The 27,145-nt window shown below is 39.9% G+C and overlaps 1 protein-coding gene across 3 annotated transcripts in view; it reads left to right on the top strand.

Annotated features, from left to right (window-relative positions):
• The window catches only part of hdac4 (histone deacetylase 4), a 170,276-nt gene that overhangs the window by 44,457 nt on the left and 98,674 nt on the right, over nucleotides 1-27,145 (top strand). For 2 of the 3 annotated variants that reach the window (XM_034304205.2, XM_053234270.1), the window contains one exon: nucleotides 19,975-20,043. The exons of the other annotated variant lie outside the window; for it this stretch is intronic. In XM_034304205.2, coding sequence (XP_034160096.2) covers nucleotides 19,975-20,043 — 69 coding nt within the window. The remainder of the gene's footprint in view (nucleotides 1-19,974; nucleotides 20,044-27,145) is intronic. 3 annotated transcript variants of the gene reach the window in all.

The raw sequence follows: 27,145 nt of genomic DNA, 5'->3' as shown, positions 1-27,145 counted from the left end.
AAGGCTTTTACTGTGGTATGTGGAAGGCTTTATGCTCTCACTGTTTCCTTCCCTGCATCTCATGACTGGGACCATTTTAGGGGCGATGTGGGAAGTAGGGAAATAAAAGAGGCTTGTATTGTTTCAGAGAATAGTCCCAGAAAAAGAATGCTACACTTTTTTATGACAGGAAGCACGAGTGGTAGTATGTGTTGTGCAGCAGAGGAGGGTGCCACAGTGCTGAGTTGAGCCCTCAGGAAGTACCTCAGGAAAGAGGCAGGCTGGTCATGTTGCCCTCTGTCCTCAATTGCTTCTGTTGTTTTATAGCCATCATCATCAGTACAGCTTGCTCATGGAGCTGGGAAAGGAAATGGCCAGGCTGTTAAACAAGCCATATATGTTGGTGGTGTAAGTCAGGGTCATCCTTCCTGCTGGTGAGGGAGATAGCCTGGATAAACTCTGCTGAACACATGGGGTGATGTGGACACATTTTGGTTAACTGTTGATGGTTATTTGTGGTATACATTTGGTTTGGTTTTGAAACGTGATACAGGATGACCTGATTTTGATCAGTAGTTTTAGAAAAGTAGTTTTGCCCTATTTCTTCTATGAGACTTTACAGAGCTCTCTAGTTGCGTATGATGAAATCCAGCCAGTGTGTGGATTAGCTGTTACCGAAATGCCTGTTGACATCAGATGGGAGCTTACAGACCTGCTAAAACCCTGTAAGATCCTCATTCTGTATGACTGTAGAGATACAAAACAAACTGCTGAAAGCTGGGATTCTGGCTGAAATCCTCCTCCATTCTGATTCATTGTCAACAAACAACAAGGCAGAAATGTTCAGTGAATCTTGTGTAATTAAAGGAAAACAGTGTAGATACTTGAGAGTTGAAGCAGAAGGTTTATTGCATCATAAATCAGTTCAATTAGTCGCTGCAGTTTCAAGGTCAGGTATAAAGCTTTTGTAATCATAGCAAAACAAATCGTCGTCTTTCCTGGAAGTTTTATTGCATATTGTTTGAGGCTAGGAAGAAAATTCTGGATGCTTTATAAAGGTGGGCTTATAATCATGACGCTTGAAGACATTTCTGTGATACACGATACACTATATGGTCAAAAGTTCATGAACACCTGATCATCACACCCATATCTGCTTTTTGAACATCCCATTCCAGATTTAGTCTCCCTTTGCTGTTATAATAACCTCCACTCTTCTGGGAAGTCTTTCCACTAGATTTTGGAGCATGGCTGTGAGGATTTGTGCTCATTCAGCCCCAAGAGCATTGGCGAGTCAGGCACTAAGGCCTGGGGTACAGACGGCATACAGTTCGTCCAGCACAAAGGTGTTCAGTGGGGTTGAGGTCAGGGCTCCGTGCAGGCCACTCAAGTTCTTCCATAGCAACCTTGGCAAACCAGGTCTTCATGGAGTTCGCTTTGTGCACAGGGGCATTGGCATGCTGGAACATGTTTGTGCCCCTTAATTCCAGTGAAGGGAAATTGTAAAGCTACAGCATACAAAGACATTCTAGACAATTCTGAGCTTCCAACTTTGTGGTAACAGTTTGGGGAGGACCCACATATGGGTGTAATGGTCAGGTGTTCACATACTTTTGGCCATATAGTGTATATAACTTTTGATTAAAAATAACCCGCCAGCAAAAGAGTAGTGTTGCAAAACCCTGTAAAAACTTTTTTAATGTCTACAGGATAAAAGGAAAGGAAACATTCTGTAAAATTTTCAGTAATTCAGGTTTAACATCAGATCAGCTGCTTCCAATGAGGGGCATCATGGTACCTCAGAAAGTGTGACATGATTATGCCCTACTGCTGTAATATGATTATAAGCCTGACCAAGTCTTAACATGCCAAACATAGTGCTTAATTACTACTGATGTGAGGTGTGTGAGATACAGGCCTTGAGTCTTGTTCTGAACTTTAGGGCATGATCGGACTCAAGAATTTTCTGACTCGAGTGTGCATTTTTTATGCAGCTGTAGACTGACACCAACCTTCTCTCTGAAGTTTCTCTTATAGAAAGAAATGAAGAAGAGAGTGAAAGAGAGGTGGAGTGGAGTGTGTGTGTGTGTGTCTGTGTCTCTGATGGGAGGCTCCACCCTCTCTATAACTGTAATCCCATGACCTGTAGAGGCTGCCAGAAAAAAAAAAAGTGGTTATGTAAAAGAGCAAGAGGAAAAGAGTGTCTGGGAAGGTACAATATTGACGTCAGAGAGACCCACATGTAAGGGATTCTTGCCTAATTGAGAGGAATGTGCAGGCTTATTGTACAAGTTGTTCAGGGCGACTGGCTTATCAAACACTTCTCTGTGTTATTGGCAAGCTTTAGAAAAGGTGAGATTGTGGTTTAAGAGTAGAAACTCATGCCACAATTTCTTTCTGCAAAAGACCCCTTTTGCTGCACCATTAAATAACTAGTTGATTTCAATGGCAGTTATATATGTAATGAAAATAAAACATGACAGGACATGCTGTTATAGAAAAACAATCACCAACAGGGTAGTGTGATTATTTTCTAGCATGTCCTAAAGTGTTTTATTTCTCTTATCACAGCAATTTGCCAACAGTTGCTGCATTTTTTTTTTTTTTATTAATTAAAGAACAACATACATTTTAGTCATTTATAGTTATGTTTAATCCACAAAACAAGTTTTGTTTTGTCCACAAAACAAGTTCATTCCTGTTATCACTTACATTATAACAGCAACAGTCATTCCCTCACAGTGTTTCTTCTTTCTCTTCCTTGAAAAGTTGGTTACAAACCACAAAGTCCCCCATCCTGAAGAATTTTCTGTGATGGAAAACGTAAAATAACAGCCTATGATAGTGCTGATACTGGAGACTCCTTCCAAAAACGCAAAGTAAACATATCCTTTCAAAAAACCTCACCATATCAACAATTACACTTTCTGTGGAGCATCCACTGTGTAAGTCTCTGTGTAAGTAGTTACTGTAGAAACGATAATGTTTTATAACAAGAGCTTTAACATATTCAGCTACAGGTAACTTGAGACTTTATTTGCAGCTGAACTACTCTCAGTATAATATTGGTAAAACCAAGAGGTATAATATTAAGATAGGATGTGTAATATTATAATATTAAGAGTATAATATTGGTAAAATCAATTCTCCTCCTTGTTCCCCTGCATACTTTCAGAGCAAGTTTCCAGGTAGTCCTGTTCTGAAGCACATGACTTCAATCTTTGCATAAATAATAAATGTGTTCATATATTCCCTCATTCAATAATAATCATTACTTTCCGATTCAGCGATGTCAGAAAGACTAATGGCCCCTAGCACTCATTTTATTACTTTTGAGATACTCCAGGTACGGAAATGTAAGTCAGATTTGAATGAACACCCTCAGAGCATCAGCACCATGCTGTGTCTGATTGAAATTACCAGTTGGAGAACGTTAATAGACTTTAAGGAGTATGAGGAGCAGAACTGGGCCACTAGCATTGTTTCCATTCGAACATTTTGCTATTTTAAAATGAATATTTAGAATGAAGTTGGCAAATGACAGATGAATGAATCTGTTTTATCATCCTATCAAAAAAGCTTTGCAGGGTTGGAGTGATGTTTGATATTGCTTTTGTTGATTAAATGAATTGAGAAAAACGTTCCTCTCGTTATCCATCCAAACGACGCATGAGTGTCTTTTGCGGCCATGTTTACATTTAGATATATATAGATATAGTTCTGAAACATGGGGGATGCATCCTTTTGTCATAATTTATTTGAAAACCCATGCCTATCACTCTTTTTCACATCTTGTATTTATTGACAGACTACCCTTTTAACCTTATGCATTAAAAACCTTTTTTTTTTCTTCTTTTTTTTTTATTTCGGGCCTTTCCATTTTTTTTAATTCACATTTTCAAAATTAACATAAATGTGCTAGATGGAAAAGCCCATGTGAGATATGGAAAAATTGCACACAGTCTCAGGATTAAACCTCCAATCAGTTGATCTTCAACTTGGCCACTTCCCAGGATTTTATACAATCTTCATCCAGGGGTTTTTAAAATACCCTGAGATGGTTTAGCTTGCTGCATTGATTAGCTGTTTAGTGTGATTTGTTGGCACAGACATCTCCAGCTGTGTGCATGGTGCATTTCATTTCTGCTTGCTGTAATGCTAATGCATTCATCCCATACTGAGATGTGTTCCTTCCCAATTCAAAACTGAGCTAATACATACATCCAGGTGTGTTGTGTGCTAGCTCAGGGCTGTGCTTAGCCCTCAGTCTCCCAGCCATAATGAGCCCAGGCCAGCTTGTTTGTGTGCTTTTCTTAGATGTTATGGGGTGTGAATTTGCCAAAGCACCTAAGGATATGATTCCTTAGAGGAGTGGGTTGTGTGGCCAGACTGAGACCAAACACTGATGCATTTCCAGGCTTTCAGACCCCAGTCTCTTTCAAATCCAAGTGTGCGCACATACACACACTTGTAGAGCTGTGGTGTGCCAGTGCTCTCTGGAATTCTGTTGATACTCTCCTCCTATAATTAAAGCTGCTGTGCCCAGGACATTTAGCAATTAATAGAGCGCAGGTTGTTTGCCCACACGTTCCACTGACATCATTTGGAGCAACAGGGCTATTCATTGTGGCACATATCATTTGTTATCTGCCTGCACATTACAGAATCATCCTTACATTAGGAGCATTCTAGGCTTGCATTTTAGACTTCTATCGATTGCTAGGATCTGATGGGTTTCATCACTCAACAGCAGTTGTAGGACAGTGGAACAGTGGACAGAGGTTGTGAATTCAAATCCCAGGATTGCTGGCGAGCCACTGGCACATCCTTCAGTCAGTCAATTTTGTACTGACCTCATTTCTATTCCAGTTTTAGTCATTGCCAATTCCTTTCCATTTGCTAGTTCTTCCCTATTATATGACATTGGAGAGTGAGGGCTAGTAGATGCTTCCTCTGAAATAAATGAAGCCAGGCATATTAGATGGCCAGCGGATGGAGCTTCTGCACCTGAGTCTAGAAGCATTCAAGTGAGATCAATTTGCAGAAAGATTTGCAAGAAGAATGTGAGGGAAATACTACTTGCAATGCTACTGTGTAGTGTTAAGTGTCTGGATAACATGAGGTAAGCAGTGGATGTTTTTAATTCGGTGGTTAGCAGATGGCAAATTGAGTTACACTGATATCTATATCAGAGCAAAACAGGATGAAGAGCAACAGCAAACTGAAGGCACACATGCATGCTAATCACAGCCAGCCAGGAAAGAAGGGATTTCTCCACACACCCTAGCATGCTTCAGAGTCCTTGCTCTCCTGTTGATATGCCTCTGAAGTTTCAGAAGTTCCATCATGGAGGAGAACTCCTTTACTCATGAGCAATGCGTAATATAAACCATGTATATTCCTCTGACTGGTCTGTGTTTTTCTTCAACTGATGTGGCGATGACTAAAAAGCCTTGGCCTCTTTAATATTCTGTGCCGAAATGTTCCTCAGTAAACAGCTTCCTCTTCATTCAAAAAGCCTGTGAATGAATCGGTCGTGAATCAGAGCTGAAGTGTGTGTGAGCGCTCGCTCAGTGAGCGCTTCATAGGTGATGGCTGTTTTTCTGAAAGCCGAACGGTGTGCAAGAGGAAGTGAGAGTGCGAATGAGCGCTCATACCTTCTGACTCATCCATCCTGTTTGTCACCACACTGACGATGAAATCATGACACTGCATGCCTACTCTCTTACAGATGCGTGCATATACAGTCACGCAGCCTTAATTACCCAGTAAAGCCCATCTACTGCAACTGTGTAAGTGAAACGCATGAATTTGCTTCCAGTGGTGTTGACTTCCGGTCTACATTGCACACTGTAAACTGAGCATTCATACCGATACTATGTGGCCTGATGATTTGCCTACATACCCTGCCATGCTCAAAACATAAGATTTTCCAGATTTTGTAGTACTTGTTATTTATACTGGATTGTTATCTGACAGCACAGTAAAGAACAATTTTTACTCAGTATCCTGAAATATCCTAAAAACAGCAAGTAGGAATAATATTTACTGATTGATGTGAAGTTTCTGCCATGCCTGTGGCTATCGTCAACTGGGCAGCAACTGCCAACCACTCTATGAAGTTGTTTCTATCTGTAAGCTGACACTCAGGATAGTGCCTGTGTGAGATTTTGAGTATTTAGTACTGCCTTTTGGATGCACAGGAGAACCACAAGTCACACTGGAGTTCCTGCTGCAGTTCTAATAATGAAACACCTGCTTGATTCTTTGCTTTATTCATCTATTTACATACTACTTCCTAGCTGTTTGAATCAACGGTTGATTTGAATATTAGAGTTCAGGTTGTGCAGTTTGTTTTGCTGATCATTTTTCTTTCTCTCGGTATGCATTTCTGAGAAGCAAGTGCCCCATTTCCTGCTTGAGTGCAGGAGGTGCAGTAAGGGACCCAGAATAATCAAAGACAGAGGAAGATCTTCTGCAGAAGGTCTTTTGAAGTAGGGACTGAAGTTTGGTTTTTAGGGCGCTTAATTTTCTGACTTTTGAGGACTTGAAGTGTTGGGCCCACATGACTTAATGACTCAGATCTCCAGTAAGATGACATGACTGTAGGTGGTCATTTATGGTGCACATTGATTGTTGGCTTGGTTATGGTTAATCCCAGCTGGATGGATGTAACTGATTTCATTTAGCTGTTATTAGTTCCTCTGAAGGTGACTAAGCAAGGCCTTTGTGGAAGGAGCAGCTGCAGTGGTAGACATGCTGATATTCCGTTTGTGCTGTTGTAATGCTGGTAGGCTATGTCATCACTTTCTCCTTCTGGGGGCATCTTGAGCAAAACAAGCCAGCCCCTCAGGACATTCAGCTGCAGGCCCGCCTCTTTGAGAAGATGGACTAGGGTGTTATCCAGTCAGCGGTAGGTGTGGCTCTGGAGGTGCTGAGGCAGTGTTTACGTCTTCATGTGCTAAATGATAAACAGGACATGTCCTTGTTACAAGCTGTCATCCTGTGTAGCAGAAACAGTGAAACCCAAGCCAGCTTTTAGCAAGCATTTTAACAGCTACATCAGTGCTTAATGATTTCATGCTTTGTGTTTTCAGGTTGTCCGTACATCCATCCATCCATCCATCTGAGATTCTCATTTGCATGATATCTTAAGTACAAGTGGTTGAATGTTTGTAGGGTTTATATGGAATTATCATTGTAACCAGCAGACAAACTGATTAGATTTTGGAATTGGTCCAAACAGGTTCATGGTCACAGCAAGGTCAAATGTCTGAAATAGTTTTTCTTCAATTGCTGCCTTCCTGTTTGAAATATATTTTAAGGGTATTTCTGGCATACAAATTAGTAACATGAGGGACTAGAATTGTTGGCGGCAGGGGCATTGACAGTTTTTGGCGTCGAGTTCTACTTGTTTTGTTAACTGTGCCCACCAAGTCTTTCTTTTCCCCTTGGTTATTCAGCACTCTATTTCTGTCCTCTGCTACTCATTGTTCTATTAGTTTGTCAGTTCAGGCCTCTTGCACATCAAAAAATGCTGCTCTCTACCCATAATATATAACATGTTTGGTTCACTTCATGAAATTTGGTCGAAATCATGGTCTTATCGTATTTTTACTACAATTGAGCCACGCTAGAGATCCAGATTGCATAAGAAACGGTCTTCTCCAGTTGTCCCGTAACCTCAGAAATGTGGCATTGGAAAAACAAAATCAACAAGAAATCAACAAGAAAAACTTAAAAGCTTACAGGCAGACTGCAGACCAAGCATGTTTATACCATGTCTAACAACCATTACTGGAGTAATCAGCCTGTTGGCAGGTTATTAGAGGAGCAATGTGCAGTCCTGCTGATTCTCATCGCCCCCTGCAGGCATGGAGGAGATTGTTTGAAAATCAACGCGTTAATTTTTGCAAACGTGCTACTGTTTTTCACAATAGCTCCAGTTAAGTGTGGGGCTTTTCTCACATGATGGAGAGAGAGATCAACCTTTTATACAACATGCTGAGGGTAATGACCAGAACTATGCCAAGAGGAGATGGGCTCTTATCGTGGCCCAGCGCCTAGTCTCAGCTGTTGCATAACAAAAAAAGGACATCATTTCAGGACTAATTGTTTCTCATCAGAGAGAAAGCGGATGCCATAAATGCTTTGCAGTGTCGCTAATGGCTGCCATTTGAGATCCCAGTTAACATATCCTTTCACAAGCACACCCTTCTTTTTCTCTCGCTCCCTCTTTTTGCCTCCCCTTCGAAAAAGCCAACATCTATATCAACCTCCTCTCATTATATCCAACTATGTTGTGACTTGCTGTGGGTTTATGCTCATTAGGCCTCTGGGAATACATATTCAGGGAGATGGATTGACTCTAGTGGTGAAAATGCATGCACTAACATGCTCCAGTGGTCCTCCAGACGCTAATATATTCTTGAATTAGAGACAGAAGGTTCTCTACCTCTGATGGCACATTTCGTCACTCAGTGCACTTGGTAGGTCATCTTTGAGTTCTCCAGGGACCCTATAACATTCTCCAAACCCGCTTACTTGGCCTAAGATAGCTTAGCTTTGTTTCGCTTTCTTCTCACATTAGCACAAGTTCTGTACAAATGTCCAGTATTAGTTTGGTGGCTCTGTGAGTGATGCTGTTAATGGTGGAAGTATTCCCTGGCGGATGACCAACTGGATGGAACATAATATGGAAGAGAAGGCTAATAGGCAAAACAAAGTGCTGACAGTAGTTCTCCACTCACTGTGGTATCTGTGGAGTGACTGCTAAGTAGCCTGTAAACACGTGAGGAGAGTATACAGGCAGCAGTAGAGACGACCTGTTGAAAGCTGCAGCCATAATAAGGAAGTGATGAAGGGCCATGAGTGGCCAGAGCTTAGGTTTCCACTAGTGCTGGGTGATTGTCACAATTAATTTGGTTAACTCAACTTGTTTTAACGTATTTTCAAAATGTTCTAATCGAGATTGTACCTATATATATATATATATATATATATATATATATGCATATTTAAATTTTCAGTTTAAACATCCATAAAAGGTATTTAAAAGTTTAAACCAATATGAAGGAAAAACGCAGCCTTCTTAACCTGATAAATGCCTCCTACAGTCTGTGCTACTCCCAGGCACTGTGCGCTTAGATTAAAAAAAAACAAGCAAACAAACAAACAAAAAAAAGCGCCAAGATAAACAGGCAGCATTTCACCGAGGACTGAGCTCGTAGCAAAGAAAGGTTCACTTAAGAGATATGGAATTGGTTAGAAAAGTCAGACGAACAGGTTTATGTAAAATATAATGAATTACGTCATTTTTGGCATCAGCACGTTCAACAAATGAAGTGGGAAAATTGATGCACCATGTTCGTATTTTGTTAGCAACAAGCTAGGCAGCTAACTCGGATGAGTGATAAATATTTTCTTTCTCAAACAACAAACTGTTGGGTCAGTGTTTTAGATTTAATAAATAAATATATCTGTATGTTGATTAATCTAAAGCTAATACTTGTATATACTGTATAACTCATTTAAAGGTAAGAAGTTTTGCTTTTTTAATTTCTGATGCTCTGCGCAACCACGCTGATTTGCCGTCACTCAGTAAATGGGGAGGGAGCTCAGATTTGAGTCGAATACCCCAAGTTGACTTCTCAGTTGCGGTGGCATTTCATGTCATGAAAGACATGGTCCCTATTTACTCTGTCGAGAATGAAGGGTTCCCTAATTTATGCAAAAATAGTAACAGCGCCCTCTAAAGCAAATAGTGCAAACAATGTTTTTTAAAAATATGCTTTCTTTAAAAGAACCAGTGTTTGCTCTCTTTGCTATAGATGGTGTTTCTATTTTTGCACATCTACATTTTCCAAAGTTTATTCCAAAGTAATAAATAAATAAAAAAACTTAAAAATTATGCTATTTATAATTGTGTTATGTAAGAGCAAAAAAAAAAAAATTTAAATCGTAATCGAGAATCATTTGTAAAGTTGAAAAAAAAAAATCAAGCTTTTTTTTTTTTTTCGGTATTGCCCAGCCCTACTTTCCACAGAGGAGCTCTCAGATCTGGTGTTCTTAAACAATCAGAAAAAAAGGGTACTGAACTTTACCTTTCCTTGTCGCTGAGATGCTATCTTTATCATTTGTAACTTTAATATGTATCTTTCACCTGGATATGTGGATATGGTGTACCTTTAAAAAAAGATTTAATGTTCATGAATGGACTGTAATTATGTTACTTATACTATATTTACTTATAGTTAATTATATTTTAAAGTAAAACTTTACATGCATACCTTTCTGGGTAAAAGATACATACAGATGAAGGTTTTTTTTCTTTAAAAAAAAGCTCCAGGCTTGAAAATGTCCAGTTTAGTACCTTTTTTTGTGAGAATGTAGCTGATTAGCTTGACTACATAGAAAAATTATGAATTCATCTTGCCTTATTGTCCTATGTTAAGTTGCTAAAGCTGAAAATAAACGTAACAGCTGATGGAGCTGGTTATTGATATGGGGCAATGATATGAGAAGTACAACATAAACAACATGGAGTGAAAGTGAAACTAGAAAAGGTGTTGATCAGTGTTGCAGAAGTATTCCAGATACCCACAATAATTCTCTAAACTTACGTTTATTCATTATAGAATTATTGTGATATAGCTATCAAGTTGCCCACCTTCTTCAGCTTCATTTGTATCTCTTGTCCCTGTGCGTAGGTTTTTTTCCTGGGAAAAGACTAACAAATTTAATAGTTTTTTTTTTAACTCATTCTTTGCTACTTAGATCATTTATAGTTGTATTCCTTGTTATGTGACTCATAAAGGAGGTAATAAAAAAGTAACGGATGTTCTGGCTATTAATTATAGACAATGAGCTTGTTTTGGTCTTTTGCATACCTGACTCAGACGAAGAGCACGACCTTTAGCAGTGTGTGCGTGTGTGTGAATGCTGAGAAGTGGTATGTGTTGGGTGTATACCAGTGGGAACCAGAGCCCTGTTGTATGTGTGTGTGTGTGTGTGTGTGTGTGTGTGTGTGTGTGTGTGTGTGTTTGTTTGGTTGGACCCACTATGCACTCACTGGGGCTGCAGGGAAGTGACCATCCCTCACTACACATCCAACTGCCACACTTCCTGCCAGACACTTGGTTCCTGCCGGCACCGGGCACTTGGCACATACGCGCTGGCAGAGTCAGGTAGATAGTGAGCACATGCAGCTCGTCAGTCAGCCGCCTCTGTCATAGCGGATGGTCCGACAGTGAGTGGGCATCCATCACTCAATCTGTTAGCCATCATTCCCCATCTCATTGTCTTCTCTACTGCTGTCCTGTGATGAGATCTGGGTTTCATAGGTTTTAATCCACGTTTAGATTAAATAAGCTTATAAATAGTGTTTTGTGTTTGGAGCTAGCATGATCACTGAACAAAACCGGTTACCATGACAACCCTGCTGTAAACTGTCTTAGACATGGGAGTGGGAAGTAAACCTTTTCATACATAGTGTCCGCACTTGTGGACAGTCAGTTTAAGGCTGTATTTAGGAAAACGTTCTACACAAAATATAAATCAAACATATTTTTAGGGGACCAGACTCCAATTAATTTTTTTTAATGAAATCCTTTTATGAAAATTATATTTTCAACATTTAAATTTTTTTAGACTTGATTTTAATACAAGAACTAATAAAAAATATAATACAGTAATAAAACATCGAAAGAATTTGGATATGTTTTTAAATAATTTATGCATAAAACTTGAGCTATTTCAAATTTTGTTAAAGAATATCGTTAAGAACTGAGCCCTGTTGTAAATTACAGCATCTTTTTTTCCGATTTGAAACAAGATGCAATAAAATTTAAGTGGAAGTTTCAGTTGAAATTACAATTTTTTTAGAAATATTTTATTTTTTAATATGAAAAAATGTGATTTTTGCAAGTCACATTAGCAGATTAGTAGAACTGTAAATTTAGAAAGAAACTTTTTTTACTTTTCAGGGCAGTTTTGTTCTATTAACTGATTAGTAATAATAATAATAATAATTGTATAATTATGTATAATAATGTACAATAAATTATGTACAATAAAAATGTATAATAATTATTTTTAGAAATTATGTTTCATTCAGACAAATAAATTGTCCTGAATTTCAGCCAGGACTTTTTTTTTCTGTGCATCACTCCATGAGCAGAAACATTACAGGCAGTATACAGAGAGCTGTATTTAATCTAACTGCTATATGACGCTGCAGTTTGTGCTGTATGTATGTTTTTTTGTTGTGGATGATAATTGGGAGCTCAGAGTGCTTAAAGGCTGCTAATGCAGGACGCTAATGGCCATGCTGTTCTCTCAGTCACACTCACTCCGTTTCATTTAGTCTCTCTCTATCATTCATCAGCGCTGCTCTTGCTGGGCCTCTTTCCTCCCTGCCGCTTCTCAGAGAGTCGAGGCAAGGTGACCTCAGGCAGACCTGTCATCAGCAGTTCATACTCTATTTTTAGCAGATTGCCTTCACTCCTTCTCCCCTGTGTGGCACTTTATGCCCCTGGTGCGAGGCTGCACATGCAAGTCCAAGCAGAGACGTTTGTCCTCAAGGAGGACATCATTGATCTGAGGGAATAAAGGAAGTAAATAAAGCGCTGCCAGCTTGGCAGTTTTAGGCATTTCCTGCTTCTCCTCTACCAGAGATATAGACGATTAGCCCTGCTTTCCTGCGTAATAGCTCTGATGTCATTTCCCATGTCCTCTGGGACGTGTGTGGCCAAAATGGCACAGGACTGCATGTTTCTGGAGATGGAGCTTCTGGTGGCTGATAAGGTCTCTGACTTCAAAGCCTCGACTTATTCAGAAATTCACCCGAGCATTTCACAGAACTAGCATATGTACCTGTTCAGGCTCCGGTTTTAGCATCAGAAAGTAATGACAAGTAGGGGATGTGATCCAATCATGTCTCTGTGTGGTTTTAACAGCTGTGTATTTATTTCTTAAGTCTTCATTCAATTTTGATGCAGTTTGTGGTTGAAACAGCTTTGTTTATTCTATATGTAATCTTCCATATATATCTTAAGGTACACATTTGTTTAAATAAATAATAAAAAAAAACACACAACATACAAATTACTGGAGTCCTTTACCGACTTAAAAGGGGAAGTATGAGTTCGTATGTCTTATAAAAGTTTTGTAAACTGAAAACAAACCAGAGAATAAAATGTAGAGAGTGAGAGAGAGTGAGAGAGAGTGAGAGAGAGTGAGAGAGAGTGAGAGAGAGTGAGAGAGATAGATAGATAGATAGGTTTTACAGATCTCTTTAAATCCAAACCTCACAGTTGAGTAGGGATGCAATGATGTCGATACTGATGTCATACTCCATGATACTATACTACATGCTATACTCCATGTGATACTACATGAGACTATGTGACATCAGCTTAGTGTATGTTGTTGCTAATGAACAGACAGTACAAAGTGACAGCGATCTGGACATATTCTACAATTAATGATCAAAGCAAAGCAGCTTGCACACTGTGCTCTGTGAAAATATCAAGCAAAGGAACTGCAGCATGTTCCTACAATTCACAAGTAACCTGATAAAACAGGTGTTTAAACAGTGTCTTTAACAGAGTGCATGAGGATGGCTGACCTGAGCACTGCACTTCTGCGAGCACTGAGCACTGAGACACACACTTCCTTTTGTCAGTGTCCTTTTGCTTGCGAGCGCAATTCACGGCATTGTTAATGATCACTAATGTTGCTCTGCTCTACTGTACACAGCACGTGGTGTTCATCGCTAGCAACACCAACATAAACGGTGCTAAATAAAATGTTCCGTGATGCTTCTGATTGCTAAATAGTTAAGTATAACATAAGTAACATAAGTATGTTTGTCATTTCAGTATCAGTATCAGTACTGACGAGTGAAACATGTAATCGGTCTGAACAGATCGCATCGATGCATCCCTATAGCTGAGGATGCGACTATTTTCCTAGCCAGATTTTTATTTTTATTTTGTGTGTTGCATAGCTTTCTTCCTCAATTTCTTCTTCATCAGTGCTTTAATATGGTGGCTGAGTGTCAATCACATGGAACTCCAAAATGCCGCAGGGGTCACGTGTAGCGTAGCAGTTTAAGCTAGTTGAGTATTTGGCTAAATTAGTTAGCCAATAGTAAGGGATTCAAAAACACTCAGCATTGCCCTTATTTAATTAATTAATTAGCCAGGTTAGTTAGCCAAATAATAAAACACTTTTTTTGTCACCGGGACATTGATTTCTTTTTTTGAAAAAGTAACTAGTCGTCTCAGATAAATGAGAAACAAAGCTAACGTTTGTTCTGCAGACACATTGTAAGCTGGGTTGCAGCAAGTAACATTTGAGGTCAGATGCATGTTTTCACCCTTGCAGTTTTGCCCAAGTGTGATTTAATGGTTCTTACAAGTGGACAGTTTTCTATTGGAGTCGTCTTTCACCCACCATTATGCATCACTCTGGGTTTGTCTGGTTCTAAACATATCAAGAAGTCCCAAAAATATCAAGTTCTCACATTGCCCATGCCAGAACTGACTGTAATTTGACAACCTTGATTGCTAACGGTTTATTCACCTCTGAACTCAGTAACAGCGTACTACATGTTGATTGTTTGTGATTGGGTGTGAACGTGTTCATGTGTGTAACCGTGGGTCTGATGCCACACAGACAGAAGGACTTCTCCTCATCCAGCCCATCAGGCTCTGGTGTCATCTTTCTGCCATCTGCCACTGGCTGCCCGTCTGCCCGGCTCCCATCTCAGTGACTCACACACACACACACACACACACACACGCACACACAGTTCAGTTCTCTCGTGTATTTATTCATCAGCATTCTATTTTTTAAGGAAGTGTTGCAGCTATAATGAAAAACAGTGTGATTTTATTTTCATACATGCATTCTTTCTTCGGACTGAAGATCAGATCAGATAATCTTTTAACAGTTCTTGGGAAAATGCATCCGGTCTGATTTAGTTTATGGGGTGTATGGATAGAATCAGATGGGACAGAATCATCTTGGGGTTTAGACAGAGTGTGTGGGATGTGGTGAGTGTGTGTGGGATCTCTCATGTGGACAGCGTGAGTGGATATTTGTCTCCTGTTTCATCATGTCTGTTAGGCCTGAAAAAAGAATTTGTTCCTTAAATATTATTGTGTGAAAAATACAGGATGTTATTTCTGTGATCCATTAATGAATAGGTCGCTAGGAATACGCTAGAGAATGGCTAAGTCTGTGCCAAGTGCGTGTGGAAACCGTTAGAGCCTGGTCTAGTAGAATTGTTTGTGTGTATATGTCTGAGGGTGGTGGGGTGGTGGGGTGGTGAGGGGCAATTTTTTTTTTTTTTTTAACAAATTGTATTCACATTTTAGTAACATTTCAAGAAATGGGTTCAAGATAAATACTGTAGAATTAGAAAATCTAAGTAGGAAATAAGGACAAGTGAACTGAGAAATGTTATCTATATGATATCTATATACTGTGATTTTATTGGAGAAAATTTGAGTGTAAGAGCGCAGTCTGGATGACAAATATATTTGTGAGACAAATCTAGTACTACAGTAACTTAGTCATACAGTAACTGCTTTACAAACCAGTGCAGAGAGTGAAAAATGAATGACGTCCATAATTATGAAGATTTATTTTGATGGAACACTTATGTATCTGTAATTAAAAGGGAGAAGAAAAAAAAACAGACGTACAAAATATGTCTCAAAGTAGGCTAAAAAAACTGTGTGCAGCTTGATAGAGCTTTTATTTATTGTCTTCAAATATAAATTATATGTAAAAATAAAAAAAATCTCAATAAAAGTGTATTGTGACATAATTTACCATGGTATCTATATTAGAGTGTAATATTGCCCAGCCCTGCTGCATGTGGTTAAAAAACTTTTGCCCGGCAGTGTATTTCTCTCTGATCTTCTTAAATGACATTACAGAAGTGCATTGTAGCTTTCTCACACTTGAGTTCTGTTTGTTTTTTTTTTTAAGCATCATAACACCAGAAAGGCAGTAACTGCTAGCACACATAGACTACAATGTCAGAAAGTCTGCACATGTAATGTGGCTCCAGTGTAATGCTTCTGAAAGAGCACTGAACACTGAGCGTTGTTTTTGCTGATATTTTAGTAGCAGGCTTTCACAGAGTGATGCATGATGGATGTTCTGGCATGGTGGGCTAATTAAAATGCTTTTATGGTGTGAGGAGACTTTGTCCAGAAATAGATCAAGGAGTGAGACGAGCCTGAGAACAAGGCCCTGATCCACAAACTTAACTAACCAGCTACCATTCTGTGTTCTTCCTCTCCTCCTCGGCTTTTTCCCATCTGCTCGTCTTTTTATTCTTCCCTCTGTCAGACAGAAATTAGGCCTGCCTGTGGAGCGTGGAGGCATCTTTCTTTAGTAACCATTCCACTGGGGTGGGGGTTGCTCACTTTTGAATTTTTCATTCCTCTTGTGTTCCGTCATGTATTAATCATGCCTGCAGTCTGGCTGGCTGGAAAAAGTCAGAAACAGAAACGGAAAGTAGCTGTGCTTCCACTCATGCCGCTTTGTACCCTGAGTTAACTCTGCCTGCTATGCAAGCCTGTACCTGCATCTTCAGTGGTTCCACTAGGGTTCCTCTATGTCAGGGTTCTTCTGCATTCTCTCCTCTGGGATTTTTCTTTTACTTGGGTTTTTCTGTATTCTCTCCACTGGGAGTCCTCTCTTACTTGGTTTTTTTTTTTCTGCTTTCTCTCCTCTGGGATTCCTCTTTTTCTTGGGTTCTTCTGCATTCTCCCCACTGGGAGTCCTCTTTTGCTGGAGTTTTCCTGCATTCAATACATTGGGAGTCCTCTTTGGCAGGGATTCTGAATTTCCTCCACTGGGATTCCTCTTTTGCTGGGATTCTTCTGCATTCTCTCCACCGGAATTCCTCTTTTTCTGGAGTTCTGCATTCTTTACATTGGGATTTCTTTTTGCTGGTGGTGTTCTTCTGCATTCCTTACATTGGGAGTCCTCTTTGGCAGGGGTTCTGAATTTCCTCCACTTGGATTTCTTTTTTGTTAGGGTTCGTCTGCATTCTCTTCACTTGCATTCCTCTTTTGAACATCTCATTGCAAAATCAGTTTATTATTTTGTTTATTTAGAGTTATTAGTGAAGATTCTTATACCGGAGAATTGTTGAATTCTCAGTTCTGATTAACTTTCTATAACATCAGTTCCTGCAGTAGTACCAATCTTGATGCATTTGCTTTAATACGTTATAATTTCAATACTAACAGCTTACACAGGGACTTGTATTGTTGACAGTCCATACCATCTAGGGCTAATAATAAACAGATTAAAAACATGCTGTTATTTGACAAATAAAAACATTTAATTGTTGATTTGGTGACATTTTGTGTGAAGAGACAATTAAGGAAGGAATAAAACACTTTGGGACATGCTGTTGTTGGAAAATGATCAACACTGGGGTAGTCACAGTAATTCAGCATTGCATCAGGCCACATCACGCCACCACATCCTTAATTATTTTCCAGTAACAACACACCCCAAAGCATTTTATTTATTTTCTTTTTTGGATATAGTAGGTGTGTGCATCACCTGCCTATATTGCTACCTTCTTTTCCAGGGTTATACATTCATAAAATTAGCATGATACTTATTTAGATTATGCGCTATGTACATAAGTAAATTGCAAAATTATCTCATCAATCATCATTAATTAATTTCCTTTAACAGCACACTCTGCTGTGTTTTATTCCTTACATAAAATATAAGAGTCTATGATGTATAATATGAAAATACAGGCCATTCAGTACCAGTTAACCAGGGGAAGCAGGGACTGTGTGTAGTGTTGGAGGCATTTCTAATTTGCATATTCATAGAATTTGGATTTTTTTTTTCTTCACAAGGATAAGTGTGGGCGCTTGTTCTGCCATGTTTTGTGGAACTGCCATGTCAAACCATGTATGAATTAATATAGAGGAAAAAATGGTTTGGAACAAGTTGTGGTTTGACTTGTGTGACTAAGTGGAAGCCAGATGGCTCTGTATGTGTGTCTGTAAGGTTTAGCAGCTCAGACCACTTGTAGGTCTGAGCTTATAAGTTTAGTGCCCTCTTGCTCATTTTTTCCCCTCTTTCACTAAATAAATAATGTTGCTTTGATGCCCCTGGGTCTCTTCCACAACCCACAGCTTAATATATCCAGAATTACATGAAAAGCAAGGGAAGGGATTTGAATGCCCGTGTTTCTGCCTGAGAATGGGCAAGGACACCTGGGCTGCATGGATCACCTGTCCTCAGTGTGGATATGAATGGATTGTGTAGGAGAATCAGGGTGGAAGGTCTTTCCTCCCCCTCAGAGCTTCTGACCGTAGAGCTGGGTATGTGCTCTGTGCCTGGAATGGCTGACGACTGGAGCACAGGCACTTTTGCCCTCTTCTAACCTGCTGTATGTTCTAGACACACACATACCCTCTCTATGTGAACTATAATTGGTGCTCTTTTCAGGCTTTCTGCTGAAGTCAAATGCCTGCCTGTCTTTGTGAAGCTCGTGCTTCAGGGCTCATCTCTCAGTGTGTAGGTGTGAGGAGCAGCCAGATCATTGTGTCAGGGTTCTCACCTTTCTTTTTCTTCCTTTTTTTTTTTTTTTTTTTTAAAGCAGCTCACACTCAGTAATGTCAAGTCAGTGTTCTGAGACTGAGTTTGTGCTTACAGCGTGTTTTTTTCTGCAGTTGTATGTAGTTTCTATGTTCCTTGTCTTTTTTGGGTTTTTTTTGGCATATTTCTTCTCAATTCTGATTGGTCAGAGGGTGCTGATTTATTTTCTACAGCACCATGGCTTAGAGAGTTGGTCCAGCTGCAAGACAAATCACCGGTTTATATTCTAATATATTATCATTTCTGTAGTGGCAATTTACCCAGGCACTTGTATGGTGGACACTCTACGTAAGCATGTGTAATTGTTGATATGGTGAAGTTTGCTGTGAGGACATGTTTATTTAGTGTTTTGGAAGGAGTCTCCAGTGTCAGTGATTTCTAACAGTCAGAGGTAAAGCTGTAACTTTTACATTTTCCGACACGGGAATCTTCAGGACTGAGAGCTTTGCAGTTTGTGGTGTCTCAATAACATGACACGCTGCTGTTTTTTTTGAAGACTTATTAACTTCAAGAAAAAGACAGAAAGCCGAGAATGTAACGAGAATGTAGCTGTTATAATGTCAGTGATAACAGAAACTTAGCAAAATTTGAATACATTAAGTGATAACATTAAATGCAACTAAAAATGAATGAAAGTATGAAATATCATTCTTTAATAAATATCACATTGTTACAGCTGCCAAATTGCTGTGGAATATAAGATGAATAAAACACTTCTTGATGTGCTTTTATAATCAAAATAATCTACAAGGTACTTCTGTGTGGTAACAGTAACTCTGCTTTTCGCCGGGCCGCATCACACCACCTTTTGATTATTTTTTTTTAGAGACAGACAAGTTTCAAAGATTTACTTGTTTATCTTTCTGGGTATGCTGTCATCCTGTGATTTTTTTTTTCCTCTTTATTATTCAGAATGGAAAATTGTGATTTTTAACCCTTTGAACCTGCATGTATATAATTCACCAGATAAAGCCATTTATCTTTCTTTCTTTCTTTCTTTCTTTCTTTCTTTCTTGCAGGGATATTTAAAAGCAGGCTCTTAGTGACAGCTCTGTATTTGTACGTGTGCATATTGGTATTCCCCTGTGTTATAGTATTAGTGGTGTGAACAGAAATGCAAATTCTTTTCCAGCAGGTTATTTTTCCGTAATGCTGTTTCCTTCTTAATGCCCCCTATCTGAGTGTATGTGTCTTTAAGCGTGTGTATTGCCCTCTCTCTCTTTCTCTCGGTGTTTCTCTTGGTGTGATGCTTCACACAGCTGCACTCTGGCTGAGCGTCAGTGCACCGGATCGTTTCTGAACGCCTGTCTTCTCTCTCTTGCTCTCTCTCTCCCACAGATAGCCTTCCCAATAAAGAGCAGCCTCTGGAGCTTCTCAAGCCATCTGGACTCAACCACATTCCCTCTGGTAGGACTTTTTTTTAATGTGTATATGTATGTATGTTATCTGAGTTTGCTTCAGATTGGTGTGTCCTAACTTCAACCAGTTTACTGAACAGTATATTATGCTGTTCTTATTCATGTTGAAACAAAACTATACTATCAGGCGTAGCACAGGCTTCTATCATCCGTTTTACTTTGATGCAGTATCGCTAAAATGCAAGTACGAGAGTGAAAATGGCAGTGTGTGCCAAATTCTCTGCAACAGCAAGAGGAAATACTTTTATTTTTCTGTGCCTAAAGTGTGGGAATTATTAATATTATTATTATTATTATTCCAGCAGAGCCAGGCACAAAGACTGCAGAGAATTTGACATGCACTGCTTTTTTCTCTGTAGATGTTGGGTGTTACTGCCTTGCCACAGAAAACTGCTTAGTCCTTAAGTGGTTCCCTTCTGCTGCATGGATGTGTGCATGCATACTCTCTCACCTATACATGTGCTTGGATGAGCATGGAACAACATACTGGCAGCTTCCGTTATGAGGAAATGAGCACAAGTGCTATAATAGTGTCATAATGTAATAATCTTTCCTTCATAGGACATAATGCCTATAGCCCAGTATAGTCCAGTTGTTAAGGAAAAAAGCAACATAACATCCTCTGACAGCTGTTGGATGTCAGAGGCCTTTGTGCAGATATTTTTATGTGTCTTCTGAGGTGTGTATTCATACAGGAGAGCAATCTGTGATAACTGATTATTATATTTACAGAACCTCCAATCAACAGGCAATATTGTGCCAATGAGAGAGGTATTAGTGGATTTCTGATTTGGCCCAGTTTGGCTAGGCTTGACCTGGCTTTATTATAGGTTTTATAGCTGGCTTCGGTTGAGTTTAGGGTTTGAGCTGGGTCTGAGCTGGGATTGGATTGGGTTTGGGCTTGGATTAGATTGAGATTTGGTTTTGATTGAGTTTTACTGGGGTTAAGCTTGATTTGAACTGGGTTTAGAACAGATTTGGGCTAGTCTTAGAATGTGTTTGGGCAGATGGAGACTGTAGTTGGGCAGGGTTTCAACTGGTTTTGGGTTTTGGCTGGATTATACCCAGGGCTTTCTTTTGTTTGGTCTAGTTTTAGATTGGGTTTGGGCAATGTTTAGATTAGATTGAGTTTAGGTTGGGTTTATACTGGGTTTAAGATGGGTTTGGGCTCGGTTTAGTGTGTGTTTGTGCGTGGTTTAGAATGGGTTTGGGCTGGGGTTAGAGTGTGTTTGTTCATGGTTTAGAATGTGTTTGTGCTGGGTTTAGAATGTGTTTGTGCTGGGTTTAGAATGGGTTTGGGCTGGGTTTAAAATGGGTTTGGTCTGGGTTTAGAATGGGTTTGGGCCGGGTTTGGAGTGCGTTTGTGCATGGCTTAGAATGGGTTTGGGTTGGGTTTAGAGTGCGTTTGTGCATGGCTTAGAATGGGTTTGGGCCGGGTTTAGAATGGGTTTGGGCCGGGTTTAGAATGGGTTTGGGCAAGGTTTAGAATGGGTTTGGTCTGGGTTTAGAATGGGTTTGGGCTGGGTTTAGAATGGGTTTGGGCTGGGTTTAAAATGGGTTTGGGCTGGGTTTAGAATGGGTTTGGGCTGGGTTTAAAATGGGTTTGGGCTGGGTTTAGAATGGGTTTGGGCCAGGTTTAGCCTGGGTTTGGCCTGAGTTTAGACTGGGTTTGGGCCAGGTGTAGACTGGGTTTGGCCTGAGTTTAGAATGGGTTTGAGTTGGGTTTAGAATGGGTTTGGGCTAGATTTATTGTGTGATTGTGCATGGTTTAGAATGGGTTTGGTCTGGGTTTAGATTCTGTTTGGGCTAGGTTTAGAGTGTATTTGTGCATGGTTTAGAATGGGTTTGGTCCAGGTTTAGAATGTGTTTGGGCCTGTTTTTTTTAATTGGTTTGGGCCAGGTTTAGTGTGTGTTTGGGCCAGGTTTAGAATGTGTTTGTGCATGGTTTAGAATGGGTTTGGGCTGGGTTTAGAATGGGTTTGGTCCGGGTTTAGAATGGGTTTGGTTTGGCTTTAGAATGGGCTTGGTCCGGGTTTAGAATGGGTTTGGGAGGGACCTAAAATGCATTTTCTTTAGACTATGAGAGACTCACAAGTAGGAAACAGATGGTGCTGAAGGGTGATTTTGGCTGTGTGATCTCCTCGCCTGGAGACAAGCCCGCTACCAGCGGCCCCTTTATGTCTCCTTCCATTCCCTCCATTTCCTCTCGTTCTGTCTCCCTGTCTGTCTCCGCTGTTTGCACTCTGTTTCTGGTTCCTCACTCGGCCAAATCGTGCAGAGCTTGTTCATGCTCTTGTCCCTCAGCAGTAATCAGAACATTCAATACCACAGCACAATATCAAACCACCGCATCCAGCGTCATCTATTATTCATCCTGGGTGAAACATGTAGCCATTCGATATCAATCTCAATAGGCTAGTCTTTACCGATTGTGAAAATAGTGTCCAATACACTGTAGTGGTGTATGTTGCTGTGGTGTGTGTGTGTGTGTGTGTGTGTATTTTAAAGATACTTGTGAGTGGCTTATATGAGGCACTTGTATTGAGTACAGAAAAAATGTGTCTCTCTCTCTCTCTCTGTCACTCTCTGTCTCTCTGTCTCTCTCTCTGTGCTGATGTCATTGGGCTATACTTGGCATGCCGTATGTCTTATTAATCTGAGGCAGGTTTAGCCGAGCTTCCTCAGTTTGTTTTTGTACGAGTGAATACAAGTTTACTATAGATATTTATGTACACTTGGGTGTATTTACACACTGTGTGTGTGTGTGTGTGTGTGTGTTTTCCATTGTCTTTCAGTGTAACCCAGTAAATCACCTGATAACTCACAGGTATTACTAGGATACCTTGCACAATGCACGTCATACATGCGAACAGCTCGCTGAAGTCCGGGCGTGACAGCCATTTTTGTGCTCTCATTGTGTGGGAGCGCCATTAAATATTCACAGGATCACTTGGCATAATGCTGAGTGGGGTGAGCCACTCTACTGTTACCAAAACAAACACAGCTCACTAAACAACGGAGACACTGAGCCGTTTGGGATCAGCGATAATAAAAGGTACGACAGTATGATGGGTTTGTTTGGAAAATAACACCATCTGAATTAGGGCTCAGAAATGGGAAGCCAACAGGCTTCTGTTGTGGTGTGTTGGCATTTTACAGCTGGGAAATATGGCTGTTTATAGTGGTTATAAGGTGATGTCTGTTTGTCAAGGATCAGGAGTAAACATAAAGGTATGGTAAAACAAATGACGTTTAAATATAAAATGAGAAATCACTGAAATTAAATACTATGATGTTTATACTCTACATGCCTACTCAGGGGTGGAGGGGGTAATGATATACTCGTTCACTTAAATAGCTAAGTAGCTCACCATGCATTATTGCATTACTATTAAGGACTGGGCCACACATTGGAGCTTTTACTTGCCCAGTGGATTAATTAATAAGTTAATGATTTGTCCACAGCTGATTTGGTAAAGTACAGACTTTTGAAGAGATCTGCTTGACAAAAGAAGTTGTTCAGATAAAGTTTGCATGGAATTCCTGTACTGAAAATTATCGACACACCAAATTACTATAAATATTTTAGTAGCAGTACTACTTAAGCTGCTGTGGAAGTCTTTGCATGCCAATTCCTGTGGACTAATATAGACACATAATAGTGCATCATTACAAGGCAGTGTTTAACAGAACATTACTGCTATTGTGACAATGGCAATAGCTTTCACAATCATTCAGCCATGTCAGGGGAATGCTGTGAGTCTGCTTCAGCAGGTATGAAGTTCATATCTAGTTCATAAAGTGCGCTCACCGATATAGTCCAGTCTCTTAGCCGCCATAATTAATTGCTAATTTCGGTCAAGATTTTTGAACCATTAACCATAATATTTAATGGTGCACGAGTTTGGCATTTTTCTTTTCTTTGTTTTGTGAAGTCAGAAAACCTACGCATGAAATCAACAGCCAACAACCATCAAAGAAAAAAAAAATGTTGTCAGCCAAGTTCGCTCAGTGGTAATAGTTGTTGGGTTTCTACTTGGCCCTAAATACAGCTTACACTGAGCCGCAAAAACACACACACACATGCACACACATTCACAAAGCAGAGAGAGGTTAAGGGTTAAAGCAGCTGTTTTCATTATTTTACACTGGTAGAAGTATTAGATACACAAATAATGTGGAAAATGTGAAAGTTTTACGTACTAGAGCAGTGGTTCATGCTTTTTTTTTGATTTTGTTACGGTGGTGGAAATCTAACCACAAACCACCATTATTAAAGCTATTTTATTTATTATGGAGTTCTTATAGTTATTAGCTGAATTGACTGGTCACTTGAATTGAGTGGGTTTAATCCAAACCTCAATAACATAAAAAAACATAGGCCTATAAATAATGTAAACTTGGACCTAAAGTGTCAGTGGAATGTTATGTTTATGAAATAGAAAACTCTATGGCTCTAATAAAAAGGCAGAATATTATGGCCCACATTTACATAATGAAAATTTGAATAATTGGATGTCCATAAAATAAATCTATATTAAAGGCATCTGTGTAGTTTATTATTAAGTCAAAGTTAAATGCATCCCTGAGTTTAAAAAGTTTAAGAACACCTTTACTGTGGTATGAATCCATTCCTGCAGAATTCTTAAAAGAAAGCTTTTTTATTATTTAATGTTTCATGAAAACCTCTCTATATTTGTGTGCATACACTGCTTACATTTCTGTTTGCTGCTGTTATGCATTTTTAATGCCTCACTATTTCAAATTCCCGCGATCATATTTCCAGAATGTTTTTCCTACCCTGGTATCGTATCAGTGTCAAGGACGAAACACCGGTCTCGTGACAAACACTAGGCTAAATGTCTGCATGTGAATTTTTACAATGAGTCATTTTGAATAGCGTGACGTAATCCTGCACGTCTGCGGTCAGGCCGATTGGCTGGGGCCGCTCGCATTTGCATTCACCTCTCAGCTCATTTGCGTGAGTGCTGCTCGATTGACCGCTGATGACGGTTGTGTGTCTTTGTGCTCAGCACTGATTGGCTGGAGGCTTTTTCCCTTCTCGGTTCTCAGCAGCGTAGAGTAGCTCCATCAGTGCTGTTTCCTGCTATGAGAGGAAATGAAAATGAAGTGGATATTATAAAGACGGGCGCTTGTTAAACGCCCACGTGGAGCTGCTGCAAAGCCGGCCCAACCCGAATAAACATGGCAGTAATATACCTGTTGCCTGATGAACGCTTACTACAAGTTGTTTTTTTTTTTTGTTTTTTTTTCAGTAGCAAGTTAACATGGGTGTAAAAGATTTATTGAAATAGATGTGTGTGTGTGTGTGGGTGATGCATGTGGAGTGTTTGCCCTTTGAAGAGGAGGCTCTGACACCCCTGATGAAGGCGATGAAGACAGATTTGCCTGCATGTTAACTAGGCTGAGTGAGAGCCTGGCTTATTCATTCAGAAGCACGCTATTCAAACTGCCAACGCCGCAGAGTCGCGCGCTCACACCACGGGCCCGGGTATGTGGGTGGGTGAAGTACACCAGTTACATCTCAATCTAACACTCCCTCTGTTTCAGTGTCTGCCAAGACATGAGTCTCTTAAAGGTTTTCCTGCCTACACAGACACAGAGGTGTCCAGTGGCATTAAGCTTAAGGAGGCATTCTGGTGATTTCAGAGGTTTATCAATGACCTGTTGGATGTAACACCTTACATCAAGTTTCCTTTAACTAACATTATTTAATGCATTAGCTAACATCAACAAATCACGCTTTTATAAACAGTACATAATGTTGACATGTACTGTAACACATAACATGTATTCATTAACTTTTGTTTAAATGTTAATGAAATACTTTTGCTCATTAGTGATATGAACATTGGAACATTAATGCAGGTTCTGATGATTTTGCTTATTTGTTTTTATTAATAAAAGAAACATCAAATAATACAAGGAACCTTGTTGAAATTGCATGTTTTCTGAACCTTGCCACACTCTCTTCTTGTGTCATCTCTTCTCGTTTCATCTCTCCTCATCACTCATTATGTCTCAGAGCAGTACTCATGCCAGTCCTCGCCTCTGGACATGCACAAACACGTGTCTGTCTTTCATACACGCTTCCCAGGAACATTCTCTAGTCAGTCCCACATACTTACCTGTATAGAACGGATGTTTCTTTTTTATTTTATGTAAAGCAAACGGTACCCTGATCACTTCCAGCTAAGTTTAGTCCTGACAGACTTGCGGTCTGTATAAAGTATGACTCTTGCGTATAAAGTCTGACTCTTATTATACTGTAAAATAATGACTACTAACCAAAACAAGGCAGAAGTGCAAAGAGAAATAGTGTGTAATGAGTTGCTGGGTGTGTGAATCTGGTCTGGAGGAAGAAGCATGAATTTGGAAGTGCATTGATTTGGAAGCAGTACTAGGAGCTCCCAGTGGAAAAACAAGAGTATTGACAGGCAAAACTCTCACTTTACACCCTCTCTCTCACACACACACACACACACACACACACACATACAGATTTTCAGCCTATGTGCTATTACTTGTAAAACCAGCGAAGGTCTTGACCCTTGCTAATTTTACACACGTCTCTTAGGGGAATATATTTCCTTGTTGAAGCGTTATGGCAGGGTAGTCCACTGACCTCTGATGTACAGGAACTTTGAAATGATCCCTTTTCCAGGAAATGGGAAGTACACTGCTCGGATTGTTAATGATTCCTGCCAAGCGAGTCATTATGGAATAAGCCTTTTCTTAACAAGTCAGATCATGTGTTGGTCTTGTGCTTGGTTTTGCTTGGACTTAGTTTGCTTTGTGTAGCTGGATTCATGGTTAAAATATTCAGCTGTTGTGAACCCTGATGCTAAAACTTTGTGTGTGTGTATGTGTGTGTGTTGAACCATGCTGTGTTTCCGGGCAGTGCTTCATGTTTAGTGCTAGGTGGCATGCTGCTCTGAGACACTGAGAGCTGTCAAGGGTCACCTTGCATACTCAGTAGGGGATGGAGTGGGTGTGTTGGGGATGTAACAGTCAGGCACTATGCCCACGTTTCACTTTTGCCATACAACTGCCCCACCTCTCTCTCTCTC

Source organism: Pangasianodon hypophthalmus, chromosome 5, assembly GCF_027358585.1.
Source record: "Pangasianodon hypophthalmus isolate fPanHyp1 chromosome 5, fPanHyp1.pri, whole genome shotgun sequence".
NCBI classification, from domain to species: Eukaryota; Metazoa; Chordata; class Actinopteri; order Siluriformes; family Pangasiidae; genus Pangasianodon; species Pangasianodon hypophthalmus.
Note: the sequence above shows the minus strand (reverse complement) of the source record. Positions and strands in the feature narration are given on the sequence as shown.